The sequence below is a fragment of the Anolis sagrei genome, chromosome 2 (genome assembly GCF_037176765.1).
Source record: "Anolis sagrei isolate rAnoSag1 chromosome 2, rAnoSag1.mat, whole genome shotgun sequence".
NCBI classification, from domain to species: Eukaryota; Metazoa; Chordata; class Lepidosauria; order Squamata; family Dactyloidae; genus Anolis; species Anolis sagrei.
The window spans coordinates 75632421-75651756 of record NC_090022.1 but is presented as its reverse complement, the minus strand read 5'-3'; the positions used below and the strand labels follow the sequence as shown (position 1 = coordinate 75651756).

Genomic DNA, 19336 nt, shown 5'->3' with positions numbered 1-19336 from the left:
TGAAACAGAGGCTGGATGGCCATCTGTCGGGGATGATTTGAATTCGATTTTCCTGCTTCTTGGCAGGGGGTTGGACTGGATGGCCCACTCAATGATTCTATGATTCTAAAGGCATTCCAAGCCGGGGATGATGGGGCCTCTCTCCGCCGCCCTTGGTCTCTCCATCCGCGGGTTCTGACTCGGGGCTCTAATTCAATTACAAGGAGTTCAGGTTACACGAGTCCCGCCGGCCCCGCCCTTCCCGGAGCCTGATTGGACCCCGCTGGAGCCGAAGTCCCGAGCCCTGTGCGCTGATTGGCTGTCCTTCCAGAACGGGGCGGGTCCGGGTCCGAAGCGAACGGGGCGCTCTTGTCGGCTGGGGCGGGAAGCGGGAGAAAAGGAGGCGCCTCGCTCCGTCGGCGGGCAGACAGGTCAGGCGCTTCCTCGGGGTCTCGCCTCCCCTTCCTTCCTTCCTCCCTCCCTTCCTGCTTGCCTTGGTTTCTCGGGACTGTCCCCCTTCCGCGGGCAGAGGGCATGCACAGCGCCCGCCTCGACGCCTTCGTCAGCCACCTCCGCGCAGAAGTGGTAAGCGCAACGGGAAAGAAAGGGCATCTAGGTCGAACTGCCACCGACGTTGCCATTCGAACTGCCACCGAGGTGCAGCTTGTGTTGCTTCGGAGCACGGTGGAGTCTCCTTCTCTTGAGGCTTTGAAGCACCCTCGATAGATGCCCATCTGTCGGGGGTGCTTTGATTGTGCTTCTCTGGGTTGGGCTCGGAGGGCGCTTGGCGTCTCTTCTTCCAACTCCACGAAGTCTGGAGCCTTCTCTAGCTCATGCGACAGATCCTTGGTGTGGTGGTTCCCATCATCCGCGGGGCTGGACGGTTCTCTGGGGAGCCCACACTAGCGCCAGGCTGGCTGGGCGGCGGAGCAAGACGGGGCTTGCGGGGAAGGAAGGGAGGAAGGGAAGGAGGAGAGTGTCGCCCTTCTCGTCCCGCCCAGGCTGCCGGCGAAGCTGTCGCTCGCTTTCCTTCTCTTTCTCTTTGCAAGAAGGAAGGTTGGGGGGCCCTCTCTCCAGGCCCCACAGGAGGGCTTTTGAGTCTGCTTGAGGCGAGTGGGAATGTTGCAGTAGAGCGCCTTGATTATCATTGAATAGCCTTGCAGCTTCAAAGCCTGGTTGCTTCCTGTTTTAAACCCCACTTGCCTAGTTTCCAACAGACCTCACAGCCTCTGAGAATGCCCGCTCCTCCTTTGGTGGAGGTTAAAGCAGAAGCTGGATGGCCAACTGTCGGGAAGGCTTTGGTTGTGTCTTCCTGCATGGCGGAATGGGGCTGGACTGGGTAAGACAGACATGGGCCAACTTGAGCTGTCTGGTTGTTTTGGACTCCAACTCCCACCATTCCTAACAGCCTCAGGCCCCTTCCTTTCCCCCCACAGCCGCTTAAGCGGCTGTGGGGGGAAAGGAAAGGGCCTGGGACTGTTAGGAATGGTGGGAGTTGGAGTCCAAAACAACCAGACAGCCCACGTTGGCCCATGCATGAGCTATATTTACCTACTAATTTGCATGTGGTTTCTGATTGGCCAGCCTCAACATTCTAACATGCCTGGGGTAGGCCCTTGGGGGGCTCTTCTGACTATGCCAAACTGATATAACTGTGTGGTGTGGTTGCAGTTATGTGTGCTCACACTATGAAGATTGCAGAATGAATGCAGTTTGACATCACTTTGCATGCCACAAAATAATGGGAGTTGCAGTTTGCTGGGGCGCTGGCACTCTTTGTGTGCAGCTCCCGATTGCAAAGCACTGTGTCATGACAGTTCAAGGGATGTGTTGCGGAAGTGCCCGGAATCACTGGGTTGCTGTGAGTTTTCCAGGCTGTATGTCCATGTTCCAGAAGTATTCTCTCCTGGTGTTTCACTCACATCTATGGCAGGCATCCTCAGAAGTTGTGAGATCTGTTGGAAACTAGGCAAGTGGGGTTTAAAACAGGAAGCAGCCAGGCTTTGAAGCTGCAAGGCTATTTAATGCTAATCAAGCCGGCCATTTGCAACATTCACGCTTGCCTCAGGCCAATATCATTCTCAGATGTTGTGAGGTCTGTTGGAAACTAGGCAACTGAGGTTTAAAACAGGAAGCAGTCAGGCTTTGAAGCTGCAATGCTATTCAGTGCTAATCAAGCTGGCCAATTGTAACATTCACATTTGCCACAAGCAGACGAGACTTCTTCCTCTCACCCTGGACCTTCCACAGATATATAAACCTCACTTGCCTAGTTTCGAACAGACTTCACATAGATGTGGGCAAAATGTCAGGAGGGACGTTTGCCAAAAGGTCCTGGACAATGAGCAGGATATATTCCTGAGTAGAGAAAGTTCAGCTGTATCTGCACTGAGGAATTAATGCAGCTTGACACCCCTTGAACTGCTGTGGAATTGTGGGGTGTGTCATTTTCCAGAGCCTTCTCTGCCAAAGAGTGATGGTGTCTCACCAGACGATGGACGGCTCTCACGATTCCATAGCATTGAGCCACGGCAGTTAATGGGGTGTCAAACTGCATTGGGTTGCTGTGAGTTTGTCCAGGCAGCAGAGGGATGCTCTCTGGAGGCCCAGCGTGCATCTCCACTGCAGAACGAAGGCAGTTTGACATCACTTGAACTAGATTGCTGTGAGTTTTCAAAGCTGAATGGCTATGTTCCAGAAACATTCTCTCCTGAAGTTTCACCCACATCTATGGCAGGCATCCTCAGAGGTTGTGAGGTACTGCATTAATTCTACAGTGCAAAAGTATTGTTACCCCACACTTTTTCTGGTGTGTGGGGTAACAAAGCAATACATTCTGCACATGCTTGGGTGCAGCTGCTCCTTCTGTTCCTGGGCTGGGATGTTGGCCTTCAAATGGACAAATGAGGTTAAGGAGCCCCAAAGAGGCCTTTGGAAGAGATCCAGCAAGATGAAGAATGGTGCCGAAGGAGCAAGGCAGGAAACGGCAGCTGTTTTCTTTAGGAGAAAGATCCGAAGCAGGATGGAAACATGGAGTCAGAGACTTTGGTGATGATTGGTGCTCAGGGCTCTGGCTGCTCCAGGCGTTTCCTTCTAAATCGGCCTTCTCCAGCCAGAGCTAGGTTTATTCTTGGTTGATTTCCACGTTGCTGTGTTGCTGAACAGAACTGAAGACTTTCCCATACAGAGAGTGGGAAGGTTTGTTGACATGGTCCTCCTTTCGGCAGACAGGCCTGGTTTCATGGTGACTTTCAGCCTGAAGTGTTGCAAATTTATTTATTTATTTATGACATTTATATGCCGCCCTTCTCACCCCGGAGGGGACCCAGAGCGGCTTACTAGATAGATAGATAGATAGATAGATAGATAGACAGACAGTATATTATTAGCATAGTACAATATCAGTATTAAATATTACTATATTTTATTATACCATTATATTGTAATATTATTAGTAATATTACATGTAATATAAATATATAATTATAATATCATATTATTATTACTATTATATTGCATTACAAAGGGGCAGAACTTCAATTTGACTTGCCCAAGGCCAATTTGTGGTGTTTTCTGAGCAGGAATTTGAGTACTAATTCAGTGATCAAACCAGTAGGTTGGTGGGTTCAGGGGGTGCAAACTACACTGAGTGACACTATCACAGAAGGTGATACCAAAAGGATTCCTCCAGGAAGGAAGCAGCCAGGCTTTGAAGCTGCCAGGCTATTCAATGTTAATCAAGCGGGCCAGTTGCAACATTCTCCCTTGTTTCAGGCAGACCCACCATTAACATTCAACATTTATGTAAACCCCACTTGCCTAGTTTCCAACAGACCTCACAACCTCTGAGGATGCTTGCCATAGATGTGGGTGAAACGTCAGGAGAGAAAGCTTCTGGAACATGGCCACACAACCCAGAAAAACCACAGCAATCCAGTGACTGAATATATATATATATATATATATATATATATATATATATATATATCATTTAATCTGAAATTTATTGCTTTTTATAAAACTATCTCCAAAGTTAGATATACCCACAACACCATTTCCATAAGCCTAGCTTACATGTACTGTATGAATAGGCCTACATGGCTAAACCCTATGCTAATTTGCTTTTCGAATCTTTTAATGCGCATATAGTCCAAAAAGAGCCTGTCATCATTATTATCCAATTACAATGATACTTCAGATTGTGTGGTTTCATCTGCATGTGCAACAGCCATACTCTGGTGCATGCAAGGACGCCCGTGGGGTTGACACCAACCCGAGTGACACCGTGGGATCAAACCACTAAACGACTGTGGTTTTAATATCGCTGCATGCCGTACTTGGAATAGATAGGAAGCCCTGCCCTTGTTTGGGCCTTGCCCTCTAGTGTTCGGAAAAGGTATTGCAGCCTCTGAAAATTGCCCTAACTTAGGCATGGGCCAACTTTGGCCCTCCAGGGGTTTTGGATGTCAACTCTCACTATTCCTAATAGCCTCAGGCCCTTTCCTTTCCCCCCTCAGCCGCTTAAGCGGCTGAGGGGGAAAAGGAAGAGGTCTGAGGCTATTAGGAATGGTGGGAGTTAACGTCCAAAACCCGTGGAGGGATGGCCCAAGTTTGCCCATGCCTGTTCTAGCCAATGGATCAACCCTGATTTGAGAACACCCAACATCCCTTATTGTAGTAGATCCATCCTGGCCACAGCAACAGGCATTTGTTAATTTTTCCATGATCTAGTATCATTTTGAGACATTGTGAGACTATAAAATGATGGTTCAGAGACCCAGTCACCTGGGATAGGGACTCGGGGCAGGCCTAAGTCCAGATGGGTCTCACTTAGGCCTTGATAACTTCACAAGGATGCAGGTTGTTGATGTCACACTTTCATTGTGCCCTGATCCTGTCTAGGACCATGTAGTAGGTAGGAAGGATTCAAATTAGGAAGAACTTCCTAGCTGTGAGAGCTGTTCAGCAGTGGAACTCTCTGCCCCAGAGTGTGGTGGAGGTTCCTTCTTTGGAGGCTTTTAAACAGAGGCTGACACAGGGTTAAACCCCTGTGCCAGCAGGACTGAAGACCGACAGGTTGCAGGTTCGAATCCGGGGAGAGGCAGATAAGCTCCCTCTATCAGTTCCAGCTCCTCATGCGGGGACATGGGAGAAGCCTCCCACAAGGATGATAAAAACATCAATTCATCCGGGCATCCCCTGGGCAACATCCTTGCAGACGGCCAATTCTCTCACACCAGAAGCAACTTGCAGTTTCTCAAGTCACTCCTGACACGACAAAAAACAAAACAAAAAACAGAGGCTGGATGGTTGGACTGGACAGTGGGTCCAAATCTGTAGGAAAGAACTTCCTGACTATGAGAGGTGTTCAGCAGTGGAACTCTCTGCCCCGGAATGTGGTGTAGGTTCCTTCTTTGGAGGCTTTTAAACAGAGGCTGGATGGCCATCTGTCAGGAGTGCTTTGAATGCAATTTTCCTGCTTCTTGACAGGGTTGGACTGGATGGCCCATGAAGTCTCTTCCAGCTCTATGATTCTATGAAGTGTAATAAACCAGAAGATATAAATACTGTTTCTCCACTTTCACTTGGGTTTTCCTGCTAGGAAATAAGGAGCTTTAAGCCACTTTTTATTTATTTAGTATCAAAAGCATTGCATAAATTAGCATAAAACTGATAAAAATAGAAGGAGCGCAGGCGGCTAAATATCTTTTGACAAAAACAGGCAACAGCAACGGCATTGTCTGTAGCCCCCAACAATTCTTCCTCTGTACATGAGGCAGGGCATAGTGGACAAGCATATAGATGCGGAGTTGTCTGTCCTGCTCCACAGTCACAAAAGGTGTAGGATTTTTCCAGGTTTTAAACCACCGAAGAAACGTAAATAAAGTACAGAATTGTCTCATTCAGTATCAAAGGATTTTGAAATTCTTTAAATCTTCTTCACAGCCCTAAAAGAAATAGAGCAAGATAGAAGAAATTCTGCATTGCCTTTGGACTCCATTCCCAGTTTTCTAAAATGACAGGCATTTCAGCATGCCAAAAGGCTGAGCTCCCATTTGGCCTCGCTAGCAGCCATGGGAATATAAAGGAGCAAATTGTTTGGTGTAAGGGAGTCAATGCTGGGAAGGCCTCCTGCAGGAAGTGAGGTCATGGTGGAAGGAGAGTTGGGATGCGGAGCTCTTCTTCTTCTTCTGAGTGAGAACCAGAAGGCTGGCAGATGTTGTGAAAGATGAAAGGCCAGAGCAGCCTCCGCTCCATGACTATATGCAGTGCAAAATTATCTCCTCTGTCACTGGGAATGGGGTCCCTAAAAGGGGCTGAGCAGCTGCCTTGCCAAAGCCATACTGTGAAATATGCAGCATGTTATGCTCTTTTGTAAACAGAACCATTGGATAGACATGATTGCCGCTGCCTTCCCATGCTACTGTTCAGTTATAGGCTTGGAGACTTCCCCAGCATCCCTCACAGAAGGATGTTCTGTATGAAATGGGATTACGGAGAAAGGTTTTGTGTGTACAGAAACGTTTTCTTGTGTGCTCTTATGAGTTGTTTTCTGTGTTGTTGCTTTTGCTGTGTGCCTTCAAGTTGTCTCTGACTTACAGCAACTCTATCACGGGGTTTCTTTGCTAAAGTTTTTTCAGAGGGGGATTTTCTTTCCATCCTCTGAGGCCAGGAGAGTGTGACTTAACCCAAAGTCACATGCTGCGTTTCCATGGCCAAACAAGGATTCGAATTCTCAGAGTCCTCAAACTCTCAAATGTTCTGCCTAAGAACTGTGAATAAATGCAAGGAGATGCCATTATTGTTGTATTGTTTACTTCTGGCCCCAATCTAAGCTGCTGCTGTTAACATTTCAAGGTCTTAATGATTTGAGACCTTTGAGTGGCCATTCTGGCAAATCGTGTTTCTGTCAGGAGTGATTTGAGAAACTGCAAGTCACTTCTGGTGTGAGAGGATTGGCCATCTGCAAAGACGTTGTCCAGGGTACACCCAGATGTTTGATGTTTTACCATCTTGTGGGAGCTGGAGCTGACAGAGGGAGCTCAACCCACTCTCCCCGGATTCAAACCGCTGACCTGTCTGTTAGCAGTCCTGCCGGCACAAGGTTTAACCCGTTGCGCCACCAGGGGCTTCTGACTGTAGCCATTTGGGCAAGGATTTAGTGGCGTTTTCTCATTGCCTTTAGGACCTCTGCTTGAAGGCATTATAAAATCTACATCTTTACTGTTATTTCAGAGAGGGTATCTTAGCCCTTCCGCTCTAGTTTGTTGTTGTTTGGATGATCCGATTATCTTTGCTGCTTTTTTAAAAAAGCTAGGTTTTGGTTTTATTAAGTGTCGTCATTTTATTATTGCTATTCTGTTGAAGTTGGGAGTGGAAATCGGAAAAGCTAGTGTTGAGTCTGGAAATACTACACTTTCTGCAGTTACTGCCATAAGGAAAATTGGTGTTGAAAATTCTCTCTGTATGGGCAACCTTGTGGTAATCTAATAATGGCATCCTATTATATGTAGCTGACAGTTCTCCATTTGCATATTAAGTCCATCTAACCTATGATTCTCCAGATGTTTACTGGATTACTTCTCCCATGATCCATTGGTTGTACTGGTTAGAGCTGTTGGAATTTGTAGTCCAGCTGTACCTGGAAATCCAGACTTTTCCCAACCCTGCTCTAAGTCCAGGGATCAGGCAAGCATTGGGGTATGACTCAATATCATCCTCAAAGCCTTATGTCCAGGATTGTAGTATCTATCTAAAGGATAATGCTGTAGATAGCCAAATAATTGATGTTTCACAAGGCCACTAGGATATTTTTCTGGTGGCTGATAAATGAGACCCATAAGCTGCAATTCGCTACGGGTCTGAAAGTTGCCAAAGATGACTTGTTCCTATCTGGCATCCTGGACCCTTGTGTAGGACAGAGCATTCATGCTACATACATATCTCCAGGACATCTTTGTCTTAACAGCTTAAGTAGATGCCTTGTTTGTTCTTTGCCATGCTTGATCTTTCTTTCACTTGGTCCTTCCCAGTCTTGTCCAGTCCCAATGGCAATCTGATGTTTACCATAGAGTCATCTGTGGCCTCCTGGCATCCTGTTGCTGTTGTGTATGTGTCCCTGATGCTGTGATCCCTCCCTCTCTGTGTGTCATTATTTGGGGTCCAGAACCCGTAAAGGAAGTTAGAACTGAGATGCATAATTCTTACGTGGTCAAGATGATAGCAGTCAAGGGAAAAGAGGGAAATGTGATGGGAAGGTATATTGAGCACAGGATGGGTTGGGCAACAGGATGGAGAGCAGTCTTTGGCAACTTTCAAACCTTTGGAGAACTGCAGTTTATGGGCCTCATTTATCAGCCACAAGAAAATTCTCCTAGTGCTCTTGTGAAACAGCAATTATTTGGCTATCTGCAGCATTATCTTTTAGATAGATACTACCATCTTGGACACAAGTCTTTGAGGATGGTATTGAGTCATATCCCCAAAGCTTGCCTGATATTTAGGTCAGGAAAATTCCTTTTTGTCTTCACAGCTGTTGAGCTGTGACTGTGTGCTGAAACAACCAGTACAGTCCTCATAAAGGGGGTTGTTCTCCCTTAAAAGCTCATCAGTAGCTGACTCACTGATGTGGTGTAAATGAAGCTTATCTGATGCAGTGCTAGAAAGGGAGATCGGGGTATTTTTCTTGACTGGAAGCGTTATATATTCAAGAGAGATGAGGAGAGAGGTAACAGGTAATCTGCAGTTTTAATATTTTTAAATGGCTTGTGAAGATAGTGCTGGAAATGCTGCTAAATCATAGCCCAGAACAGATATTTTAATATCTTCCAGGTTTTCAGCCAGTCGCTGGGGGACTATTCTGAGTTGTGTCACCAGACATGCTCAATGAATCACTTCTTGTCACAATGTCCACCAGTCTGCCTGGAGGAGTGATGGTGTATGGCACATTTGAGCGCTGAAGCAACAAGACTTTAGAAAGCAATGAAAAGTAGGCTTGGGGGAGTGGAATGGAAGAAGAAATAAGATACTGGGAGTCTGTGTTCTTGTCATACACCCTCCCTGATAATACCTTTCAGCATTTAGCTTGTGAGCCTTCAAGAGGGTTCTTGCTACTGCCATACTAGAGAAATCTGAAATAATTCCCTCAATGCCCTAAACACCCTGTATCAATACTGGCCTGGCTATCACACTCCTTTTTTTCCTTTGCTTCATCAAATCAGGGTCTCTTCAATTGTGAGCCATAGTTTTCTCAGTACTTGGAAAGGATATGTTCCTTCCTCAGTTTTAATTGTAGGTCTAATTTGAGAACAGAGTGCTACCATTATTGCACTTCCCAGTTGCATCTAACAAGGATAGTTTGCATCAGATTGCAAGCTCCAGTGCCCCATCCTGTCCTCCCTCTTTCCTGCAGTATGGATCCCATCTAATTTTGGAAGCTAAGCAAGATCAGCCTTGGTTTGTATATAGAAGGGAAACCACCAGTGATTACCAGGTTCTGTAGGCTATGCTTCAGAGAAAAAAAACCCTGAGAAAATCACATCCACACAGCCTTATATCCCAGAATATCAAGGCAGAAAATCTCACAATATCTGCTTTGAACTGGGTTATCAGAGTCCACACTCAGATAATGTGGGATTTATAGGGCTGTGTGGAAGGGCCCTGAGTATTCCTTCCTGAAGAAAACCATGAAGTTCAAGAGGGTTGTCCAAAAGGGTTGAAGATACAGACAGATAAAGAAAAGAAAGGGGACTCCTCCTGCGATTGTTAGTGAAAGGGGCTGCAGAGTCTTGAAGGTCATTAGACCCCAGTGAACTTCACCCTTGTTTATGCTGCCGTGGATTGGCAGCAGCCCCCCTCTCCACCACCTTCACCACACTATGAATGACTGTGGCCCTTATCTCCTGGCTTTTCCTCCTTGCATGGCTGGGGACTACTTGTGTAATTCCCGGAGAGTCTCACACACCCTCTGTGTCATCTCCCCAGGCAGGGCAACTTGCTAACTGCAACAAGCCGCTGCTTGCATGGCTGGGGATGGGTTTGGAACGCGCAGATGCTGCTGAAAAACTCTGCCTCGGGGCCAGGGGCCTGCAGAGGCGAGACGGGGCAAGGGCTTGCGCGTGCGGGTCTGGCTCCCAGTTCCACACCTAGGCTAACAGTCAGAGCTGTACAGCCCCTCGCAAATCCCAAGTGCTTTAGGCTTTGAAAAAGAGAAAGAAAGAAAGAAAACTTGCAGGCAGCCTGCTGGCACACAGAGCAGGCCTCGGAAGTGCTTTGCGGGCTTCCAAGAACACCCCTGGAAAGGGTAAGCTGCGGGAGAGAGGAGGGAGCCGTGTGTGTATGTGGCAAACCAATGTTCTGTGCCTGTAATACGGAGAACCATCTTAGATATGTGCGCATGAAGAGAGTAAAAGGCTTCTTTTTAAGGCAAATGGTTTTGCCTAGGGGGGGCTGGGTCATGTGGGGTCAGGAGCACATTTTTGTGGAGTCAATGATCCTCTTGTTTGCTCTCTTTTTGTGTTGTCTCAACTCGTGATCCACACATAGCTTTCTCTGGATGCATAATATTCAGCTAGTAGGCTTAATTATTTGGACTAAGTCAATCTAAAGCATCCAGCTTGGTTTGGTATTTTATATGCTGGTTTCCCAGGGTTACAACAGAACGGGGTCATGCCTTTGTGGCGAGTGGCCTTCTTGGTGGCTTCCCCAGGCTGTGGAGCTCCATGACAAAAGGAAGCTGTGCTGGGCCCCTCTCTGATATCCTCCCACCAGCAGTTGGTGATGATGATTTTATTTGTCATGTCAGGAGCGAACCAAAACAGTTGTATTGCATTAAAAACTAATAAACCAATAAAACGCAATGGTTTGCAGACTTGGTATTCTATTAAATGTCCTTTGACCAGTAGCGGGCCACTTGGAGTGCCTCTGGTGTTGCTGCAAGAAGGTCCTCCATTGTGCATGTGGCAGGGCTCAGGTTGCATTGCAGCAGGTGGTCAGTGGTCTGCCCTTCTCCACACTCGCATGTCATGGATTCCACTTTGTAGCCCCATTTCTTAAGGTTGGCTCTGCATCTCGTGGTGCCAGAGCGCAGTCTGTTCATCTCCTTCCAAGTCACCCAGTTTTCTGTGTGCTCAGGAGGGAGTCTCTCATTTGGTGTCAGCCATTGATTGAGGTTCTGGGTTTGAGCCTGATGATGATAATAATGATGATGATGATGATGATAAAAAAAGTTTTAGCTTGCCTTTTAGTTAGCCAGGCTCCTATCTGCCTTGAAAGGGGCTTTTGATGGGGTGGGTGGTGTACTGTTTTGAAATTACTTTTAATTTGGCTGTATTTTAATATTTTAATTGATTTAATTCTGCTTTAATATGATAATTTAGTGCACCTGTATTATTATTTTTTTAAAAAATTTTTTTACTGTGATCCTCTTTGAATCACCATTTGGGGAGAAAAGTGGGATGAAAATCAGAGAAATAAACTGTTGCCAGGAAACTGAAGTTGTCTCGATTCTTCCCCACAGCTGTGCATGAAGGAGTCAAGCGAAGTGCTGCGGGGACAGATGCAGTGCATGATGCGGACGCTGCATGATCTGAAGAAGGTGCATGACCATGAGTTCCGACTGGATCCCCAGGAGATGGAGAGGGCACCCCCAGCCATCCCTTCCCCAAAGCAGTGCACCAGTCCCCGAGTGTCAGGACTGTCTGAAGCAGACTCTGCCTGTTGCTTGGAGGTGGCCGTAGAAGAGGAGGTGGCGTTCTCTCCTCCCAGCAGCGAGCGGAGCCTAGAATTTGACTCTGGCTACTCTGAAGTGTCTGGGAGCAGCTGGCGGGATGAAGAGGTACCCCCACCCTTACGAGCCAGCAAACTTTCCTCTGGGGGCTTCTTGCGCCGCCGGCCACCTGCCAGAAGGCCTCGTCCCAAGTCCGCCTCTGATGCCTGCCTGGAACGATGGCGGGATGTTGAACCAGTGGATGCGGGAGACTGGACGGTCTCCCTCCTGTCACAGAGCCGCAACCGACAACCTCTGGTGCTGGGGGACAACTGCTTTGCCGACTTGGTTGAGAACTGGATGGACTTACCTGAGGAGAGTGGGGAGCGTGGGCGGCTTCAGCGCTGGCTGGCCAAACCCCATGGCTTCCTGCTCAATCTCTCAGGTAATGTACGCCGCAGGCTGGCTGGCATTTCACGCACGGAGCGTGCCAAACAGGACTCTGACGGCACCAAGCGCTTCTCGTGCCCTGTGGGCCTGGGAGGGCGGCCTTCCCTCCCCTACTTTCACCAGTCCCACGCGAATATCAGTGAGCTCTCCACAGACTGTAGCAGCTTTGCTGCCCTCATGAACTGCCGAAGTCGGCAACCCATCATTTGCAATGATGTGATTGGCTACATCTAACCAAGCCTTCTTTTATAATCCTCCTTTTTCTAAACAGATCTATATTTTTATGGTCGTGTGTAAATAAATGTTGTTGTTTTTGTACTTTAAGAATGTTCTGATCTCTGTGTATATATTCACATTACACATCTTGCCCCCGTTACCTTTTAGCTATACACTGATGGATTCATCTTGGGTTTTAGTGAATGCATTGGCCCTTTTTCATAGGTTAGGGCTGGTTAGGGCTCTTGAGATGCTGCTGAAGTGCAAATCACATTACCCTAACCAAGTTAGGCAAGAGGTCAGGTACCACAAGTTCCCCAACCTTGCAGTAGTTGCATTATTGAACTGGATGGCCCTTGTGGTCCTTCCAACTCTAAGATTCTATGATTCTATTCTATGATTAAACTGCTAATGAATGAACATGAGGCAAGAAGCCATGAACTTTCAGTTCAAAAAGTCTTCTCAGCACAGCTTGGAAATCTTATCTTTGTTTGGATTACCCCCCTAAAATTCCTCTTCCTCCACTGATCATGCTGGATGGAGGATTCTGGGAGTTATAGGGCCTTTTTCAAATTACATGGTGCTATTTTAACTGCCATGGCTGCATCCTATGGACAAAATTATATGTATTATGGGCCTAATTGAAATTCATTATTTCTTTTAAAATTGAGCAGCATGCCAATCTGATACTTGAAAAAGTTAAAGTGAGGCCATTTACCTAGTTACAGTGGAACAGTTTATGCTTGAGTCTCAGCATAACATTTGGGAGATAGTCAGAAGCAGAGCCACGCTGGGCTTCCCACAATCGGGATTTCAAAAGAGCAGAGACAAGGGCTGTGGATGGCGGCCAGAATAGCTTGCATCCTAGCATCTATCTGCTGGTAAAGTGAGTACGGTGTTGGAGGTGTCGTGCTGGAATTTGTAGAGCAGAACACGTCCTCTCTGGGGCCGCCAGACAAATGGTGAAAGGAATACTTGAAGCAAAGCTCAGTCTTGGGTCAATGGGGTAATTAACCTTCACATCAAAATATTTAATTAGGCTATCAATTGTGCATTATGGAAGATCAAAGCAATAACAATGTAACAGTGCAATGCCCTGGGACTTGTATGGAAATAAGGACAGAGAAAACTGCAGCCTGGCAATGCTATTCTGTGCATATTGATTTGGAGGGAATATATTCAATGTGCCTTTCTGTCTAGTTTAGGAGCATAACCTCAATTGATGATTCAGAACTGGTGTTCATCAAGGCTCCTATTGCTACGCACAGTCGGTTAATAATAACAGGTCTGATGGACAAATTAGTTTGTTGTAACTTCATCAATTATGTGTAATGATATAACAGAGAACAGAGAGTAGAAATACAGGGCAGCAGTCCCTTACACTTCTATGAGTGTGGATTTATTCCATCAACAGCTTCAAATACCTCTGGCAATTACTTGGAAAAGACCACAGAAGGCTAACCTGCTTCTCAAGGGCACACTTATGTTTACAGATGACCTGACAGCTGCTGGACCCAAGGTTTTACTCCCACCCATCCCTTAGAATAGCAATAAAAATAAAGGGACATGATGATAAGAATTACGAGATATGTGTGGAAAAATTGCAGACCTCCACAATACAGAATATCAAAGTACAATTTGAAATGCAATATCTTATGGTCAGAAAGGAAGTAAATCAAAATTAGAATGCGTGAATAGGTCATTCTATGCATATGAAAATACAGTAGCCGCTGATGGCTCTACCTGACCATCTCTAGCTTTTCTCTCTCTATTAAAAAAACCCTTCTAAATCAGTGGTATTTAAACAGTGACCTTGGACGTCCCTCAGGTGAACCATGGGAAGGTTGTAGAAAAGGCATAGCTCTGTGCTATCTTTTTTCTGACAATATCTCTCTGATAATGACTTTCTGGACTATTTTGTGAGGCTAACAAAGTCACACAATATTGATAGTAAGGCAGTATCACATTCTGCTTGGTTTTCCTTAACAATGTACCAGTTAAGAGAGCTCTTCTTAGACGTCTGGCCAAGGGCCTATGGTTTTTATTACGCTGCGTTGGCTTTGTCAATTATACTTGAGCTCAGGAGAAAAATTCTCTTTTACTCTTCTTCACATTTAATTGAGAAGCAAATCCCTACCTCCTGCAAAAGTCGGCACCACTCTCCTACACTACATCCATAGTTTTACTCTGTGGCATTTGTTTAGGTAGCTAGTCTATGAGATGTTCATTGCCCACTATTCAGCAAAAGTTTATTTCTTGCTTTTAGCTGTGTGTCTCTATGGGTTTCATGACTTAAGTGTGTGTTCTGACTTGCAGAACAATGGTAACAATGAAAACATTTATTCAAGGAGTCTGTCTAAGTGCCTCAGCAATTTTCAAGCCGTCCGTTTAGAAAAGAACAACTGTCCTAAATTAAATACCTGAGTCAAACTTCCATAAATTACTCAAGTAAATGTGTCAGAGATCTTGAATGTTGCACACCTTTAATTAAGTATCTTTAATTGCAATTGTTTTAATAGTTGCCTTCAGCCCTCTTTGAACTAATAAACAAAAAAAGGAGGGTATTTTAATTCCAATCTGGACCATGAAGGCAGCAAAGGGTAAAAGTCCTCCTCCTATACCGTGGTCCCAATCCTACACACCACCAATGACCTTGTTTAATGGAAAATATCAGGTACATAGCACCAAACTATATGACAAGTGTCACACATAATTTGTCCTTGGTGATTATTTTACAGAGATTTTAACAATGAGGACTGGAAAATTGAAATTAGGTACTCCTATTAGAGGGGGCCTCATTAAAAATCATGTCGGTGGTGTCCCCAAGCTTTTCAGTCTCATTTCTGCAGTCATGTGGGCTTGAAAGACAGAAAATTAAAAAGTGGCATTTTAATTCTCTGGACAAATCCTTCATTCCACATAGTGGAACAACTGATCTTAGAGCTGCTTATATTCCCTTCAGGTTCTTCATGATGTATCCAAATATCCAGAGTAAATTGGAGTGGAATTATTATCTATATCTGGAGTAACTTGTGACCTTAAAAAGGATGCTGGACTGCAACTTCCATTGACTCAAGACAGCATATCCAGTGATACAGGATGATAGGAGTTCTATCATCTGGAAGGCCACCCATTGCCTTACCCTGCTATTCATCTATCATGTAGAAAAATTATTTGTTTAATGTTTGTGTGAGAGTTAAGAAAATATGACACATTGTGCTTAGGACAAGACAGTAATGGACCACCAAACACTTGAACACAGGCATTACCTTGCTGGCTCAGATCAAAGCTCATCTAGTTCACCATTTGTTTCTCAATGGGGCTAGCTTGGTTGCATGTTTAAGATTATGGGTAACGCACATAGGTGCAAACATTTCCACATTCTATCTTCTTCACATAGCATTCAATGATTTACGGCTTCTGGATGTTCAACTGGCTAGACATGGCGAATAGTTACCAGCAGATCAATCCTCTGGAAGAACTTGTGGACCTCCCAGTATCATTGAACAAGCTTCTCATTTCTTCTGCTCACTGGGGCTAATAGGACTTGAAACCCAAATGTCTCTGAAATCCCCTAGTTCCCTCTTTCCTACTTGGGGATGGTGTGTAGTCGTAATAGAGTGCCCAGCCACTCACTTTCCTCTTTTGTGGCCATGGACTCCAATGTGGTGGAGTGATGCACTCCACATGGAATTTGTTTGCCCAGAATGTAACAGGAATCATTGCTGAAGTGGAAGCATTTCAAGCTCTGCACTATCTCTAATCCTCAACCCCAGCCACTTTTATACTCTTCTTTGATATGATTTGAAATTGTACTGTGCTATCAGAGGCCGTTTCTATTCATAACCACTATCTATTAAGAAGAGGATGAAAGCAGCTGTCTCAGGTAGAAATGTGTGTGAGTCACCTATCAATCTATGTTGACCTCACACATTTCTTATGCAAGGAATACTCAGCAATAGTTTTGCCAGGTCTTTCCTCTGAAATATATACAGCTTCTGTTCAAATATCCAGGGCTGCTCTTGCTTAGCTTTCAACTTTGGATGGGGTCGGATGCCTTTAAGGTATTTAGGTATCAGGGAGCAGGTTCTGGGGTATATAGAAGAGTAATAAAGTGTTGAAGGGCATGACAGTAGTAACATGCACCCCACCATACAGCCTATAAAGCTGGCCAGATGCAATGCAGGATGACATTCTGTCACTTCTGATCTCTCACACTGCATTGTTAGATCACTTTGGTACCACAATTGCTCTGGTTCCATCCCATGGAATACTAGGATTTTTAGCTTTGTGAGGGATTCAGAATTTTCTCTCAGAGAATGTGAAGTCCCTCATAAACTACAAATCCTGCATCCCATAGAACAAAAGTGCCATAGTGTGAAAGAGACCTCTATTGAAGTAAGAGTCACCGGCTTGCCCAGTTTCTGTATAAAAAAACAAGATTGGAACATTCCCTTTGCTCCAGGGCAAAGATTTGATTGGACTGCAGTTCCTATCAGCTTTAGCCAGCATAGCCCATTATGGGAGTTGCAATCTGATGTCACCAGGAGGGCCAGATTGTCCAACCTTAATCTAAGAGGTGATAACCCTTAATTTCAAATGATTGATTCAGGGCAGCGAAGGGGGAAGGAGGTGGTCTAATGAGTTAAAAGGAGTGCAGACTAGTTTTTAAAAAAACAATTCCTTGGAGACAGTGAAATCATATATTTCTACATAGACATGTACATGGACAGGAGCAGTGCTTTTAACATTCTGTTCCTTTACTATTGCAAACCATTTTGAACTGGAAAGCAAAAGAAGACATCACAGGAAAACAAACATCCAGCCAGTCTTAGTATATGCCGTCAGGGTAAAGAAATTGGATTGCATTGTTCTGGAGTTAGAAGAAGAGACACATCCTGTGTGATAAGAAAGCCACATGATGTTCTCACATGCCCACTAATATGGTAAACACTCCAGTTTGCGCAGTTGGTTCCCTGAATGGACACTTCTGCCTTTTGAACTATAATTCTTTCACCAACATGCCACACCGGGATCAGTGGGTCAACTCCCTTCTTTATCAGGGCATTGTCCCTCTTAGCACAGTTATGTGAATGACCCCGAAGACAATTGGTTTATGAGCCATTGCCTGGATCATTTTGCTCTGGAAGCGCAGTTACAACAAGCCAATGAAGGAGCCCCCATAACAAACCTCCTTAGAGTTAAGACACGCCTCTGCTTTGAATTAGTAGACTGGGAGGATTAAAGCAAAATGTAACACAAACCGATGGAATTTTTCTCCCCTCATTTGCAACAGCCAAATGTTAGCTATTGCTACATGCCGATACCTCCATCAGACCTTGCCCGTAAAAGCAATTGGGCTTTATTACCATGATTTGATCAGCCTGCAGAGACGGAAAAGTGATTCAACCTCCTTGTGGGACTTTTCGCAATAGTTAATCACTTGCCCTGTTGAAAGTAGCACCTCTTTTAAAATGGCATGGCATTATTTCCCAGGTGTTGTGGTCTTTATCTTTTGAATAAACGAATCAGGCAACGTAAGTACGTTATGTCTCTCACTTTAAGTGCAACTTTCCTTACCTGATCCCCATCCTTTCCTAATCTGATATTCCCAAGGTATTTTTGGTCTGTAACTCCCTTCGTTGCTAGCCAGCACGCAGTCCAACACATCTGGAGAGCACCAGATTGGGGGAGGCAGCCTTCTTGCCTTCTATTTCTTCAGTGCTTTTCTTACTATTATAAACATCAGGCCTGCATTGCTGACCATGTAAGCAACACTCAAGGGCAAAAATGTACATTCTTCTGCTGGTGTGGCATCTACCTAATACTGCGGTGGGTCAACTTTGCTTTTTTATTGGGAACATAGAATATCCACTCTGAAACCATTGTTTGCAGCAGAATTACCATCCTTGTATTCCCAAAATTAAATCTTATTCTACTTTTTGGAACCTATGGAGAAATGAATATATTACTATCATGGTAATGTGCATCAGAATAATAGAACAGGGGCTTTTTCAGTGCTTATGACTTCAGATCCCTTTCAGTGGGGAGTGGGAGTGCTGGAAACTGAACCTTGGACCTTGTCACGAAGTTAGAGCCTTTATGAGACTCTTTGAAATCTGTGGCATTAGTTAAGTATACTAATTTGAGGACTTCAGCCTGTGATCTCAACTTGTCTCATATCAGTTACATGCATGCCTTAGCATGCCAGACAAATTGAGATAAAACAGAAGGAGATTTTTGTGTTGAAATAAAGACAGATCTGACCCTATTGTGGAGAAAGGGGTGGGGGGTTGATTTTGTCAATGAAAGGTGTGCCTGGCTTTGCCAGACAAAACACTCCCAAAAGACTTCACTGCTTCCCATCCTCCTCCTGAGTTCTTCATTCAAATATAACATTTATAGGCTTCAGAAAAGTAAGGTGAAACAGGGCTAGTCTTCTGGCACCTGGACCCTTGCATGCAAACTTGTATTGCTGTCAAAATCAGGCCATAATCCTCGCCTCTCCAATTTCCCCTTTCAACATGATTGGGGCAGAGCCATGTGAGTAACTGGTCATCTAGGTGGCTTTAGCTTACACTTATTTATTTATTTGCTGCATTTGTATCCCGCCTTTCTCAGCCAGAGGTGACTCAAGGCGGTTTACAGTCGGCAGCGATTCAATGCCATAACAAATATCAAAATACAGTTAAAACAATTATAAACAATTCAACATTTAAAATGTAATATAAAAAGCAAACATATCTGTAAAAACAAGATCCTCAGCGTCTCCTTACTAAAATCGTTATCCAGTTGCATTGTCAGTCATTCCATATATTCGTTTACATCTAATTATGCTCCAGCAGAAAAAGTTTGCTCAAAGAGCCAGGTCTTAACCATTTTGGGAGATTAGGTTCTTGTGGGTTTTTTCGGGCTATAGAGCCATGTTCTAGAGGCATTTCTCCTGACGTTTCGCCTGCATCTATGGCAAGCATCCTCAGAGGT

At 45.1% G+C, this 19336-nt stretch overlaps 1 protein-coding gene across 3 annotated transcripts; it reads left to right on the top strand.

The window, feature by feature from the left end:
- Window positions 1-347: 347 nt before the first annotated feature.
- Window positions 348-12463, top strand: INKA1 (inka box actin regulator 1). 3 transcript variants are annotated; one of them, XM_060765712.2, is made up of 2 exons: window positions 348-564; window positions 11498-12463. In XM_060765712.2, the coding sequence occupies exons 1-2, from the start codon at window positions 514-516 to the stop codon at window positions 12368-12370; spliced, it is 924 nt and encodes a 307-aa protein (XP_060621695.2). In that variant the 5' UTR covers window positions 348-513; the 3' UTR covers window positions 12371-12463. The 3 variants fall into 3 exon arrangements, with proteins under 3 accessions (XP_060621695.2, XP_067319741.1, XP_060621696.2); XM_067463640.1 differs by lacking the exon at window positions 348-564 and adding an exon at window positions 8567-8707; XM_060765713.2 differs by lacking the exon at window positions 348-564 and adding an exon at window positions 8767-10282.
- Window positions 12464-19336: the final 6873 nt, after the last annotated feature.

Bases quoted from the DNA above. Each gene is read 5' to 3' on its own strand.
- INKA1 (XM_060765712.2), top strand. From the start codon at position 514: ATGCACAGCGCCCGCCTCGACGCCTTCGTCAGCCACCTCCGCGCAGAA. The intron at 565-11,497 runs GTAAGCGCAACG...TCTTCCCCACAG, and splicing joins GCCACCTCCGCGCAGAAGTG to CTGTGCATGAAGGAGTCAAG.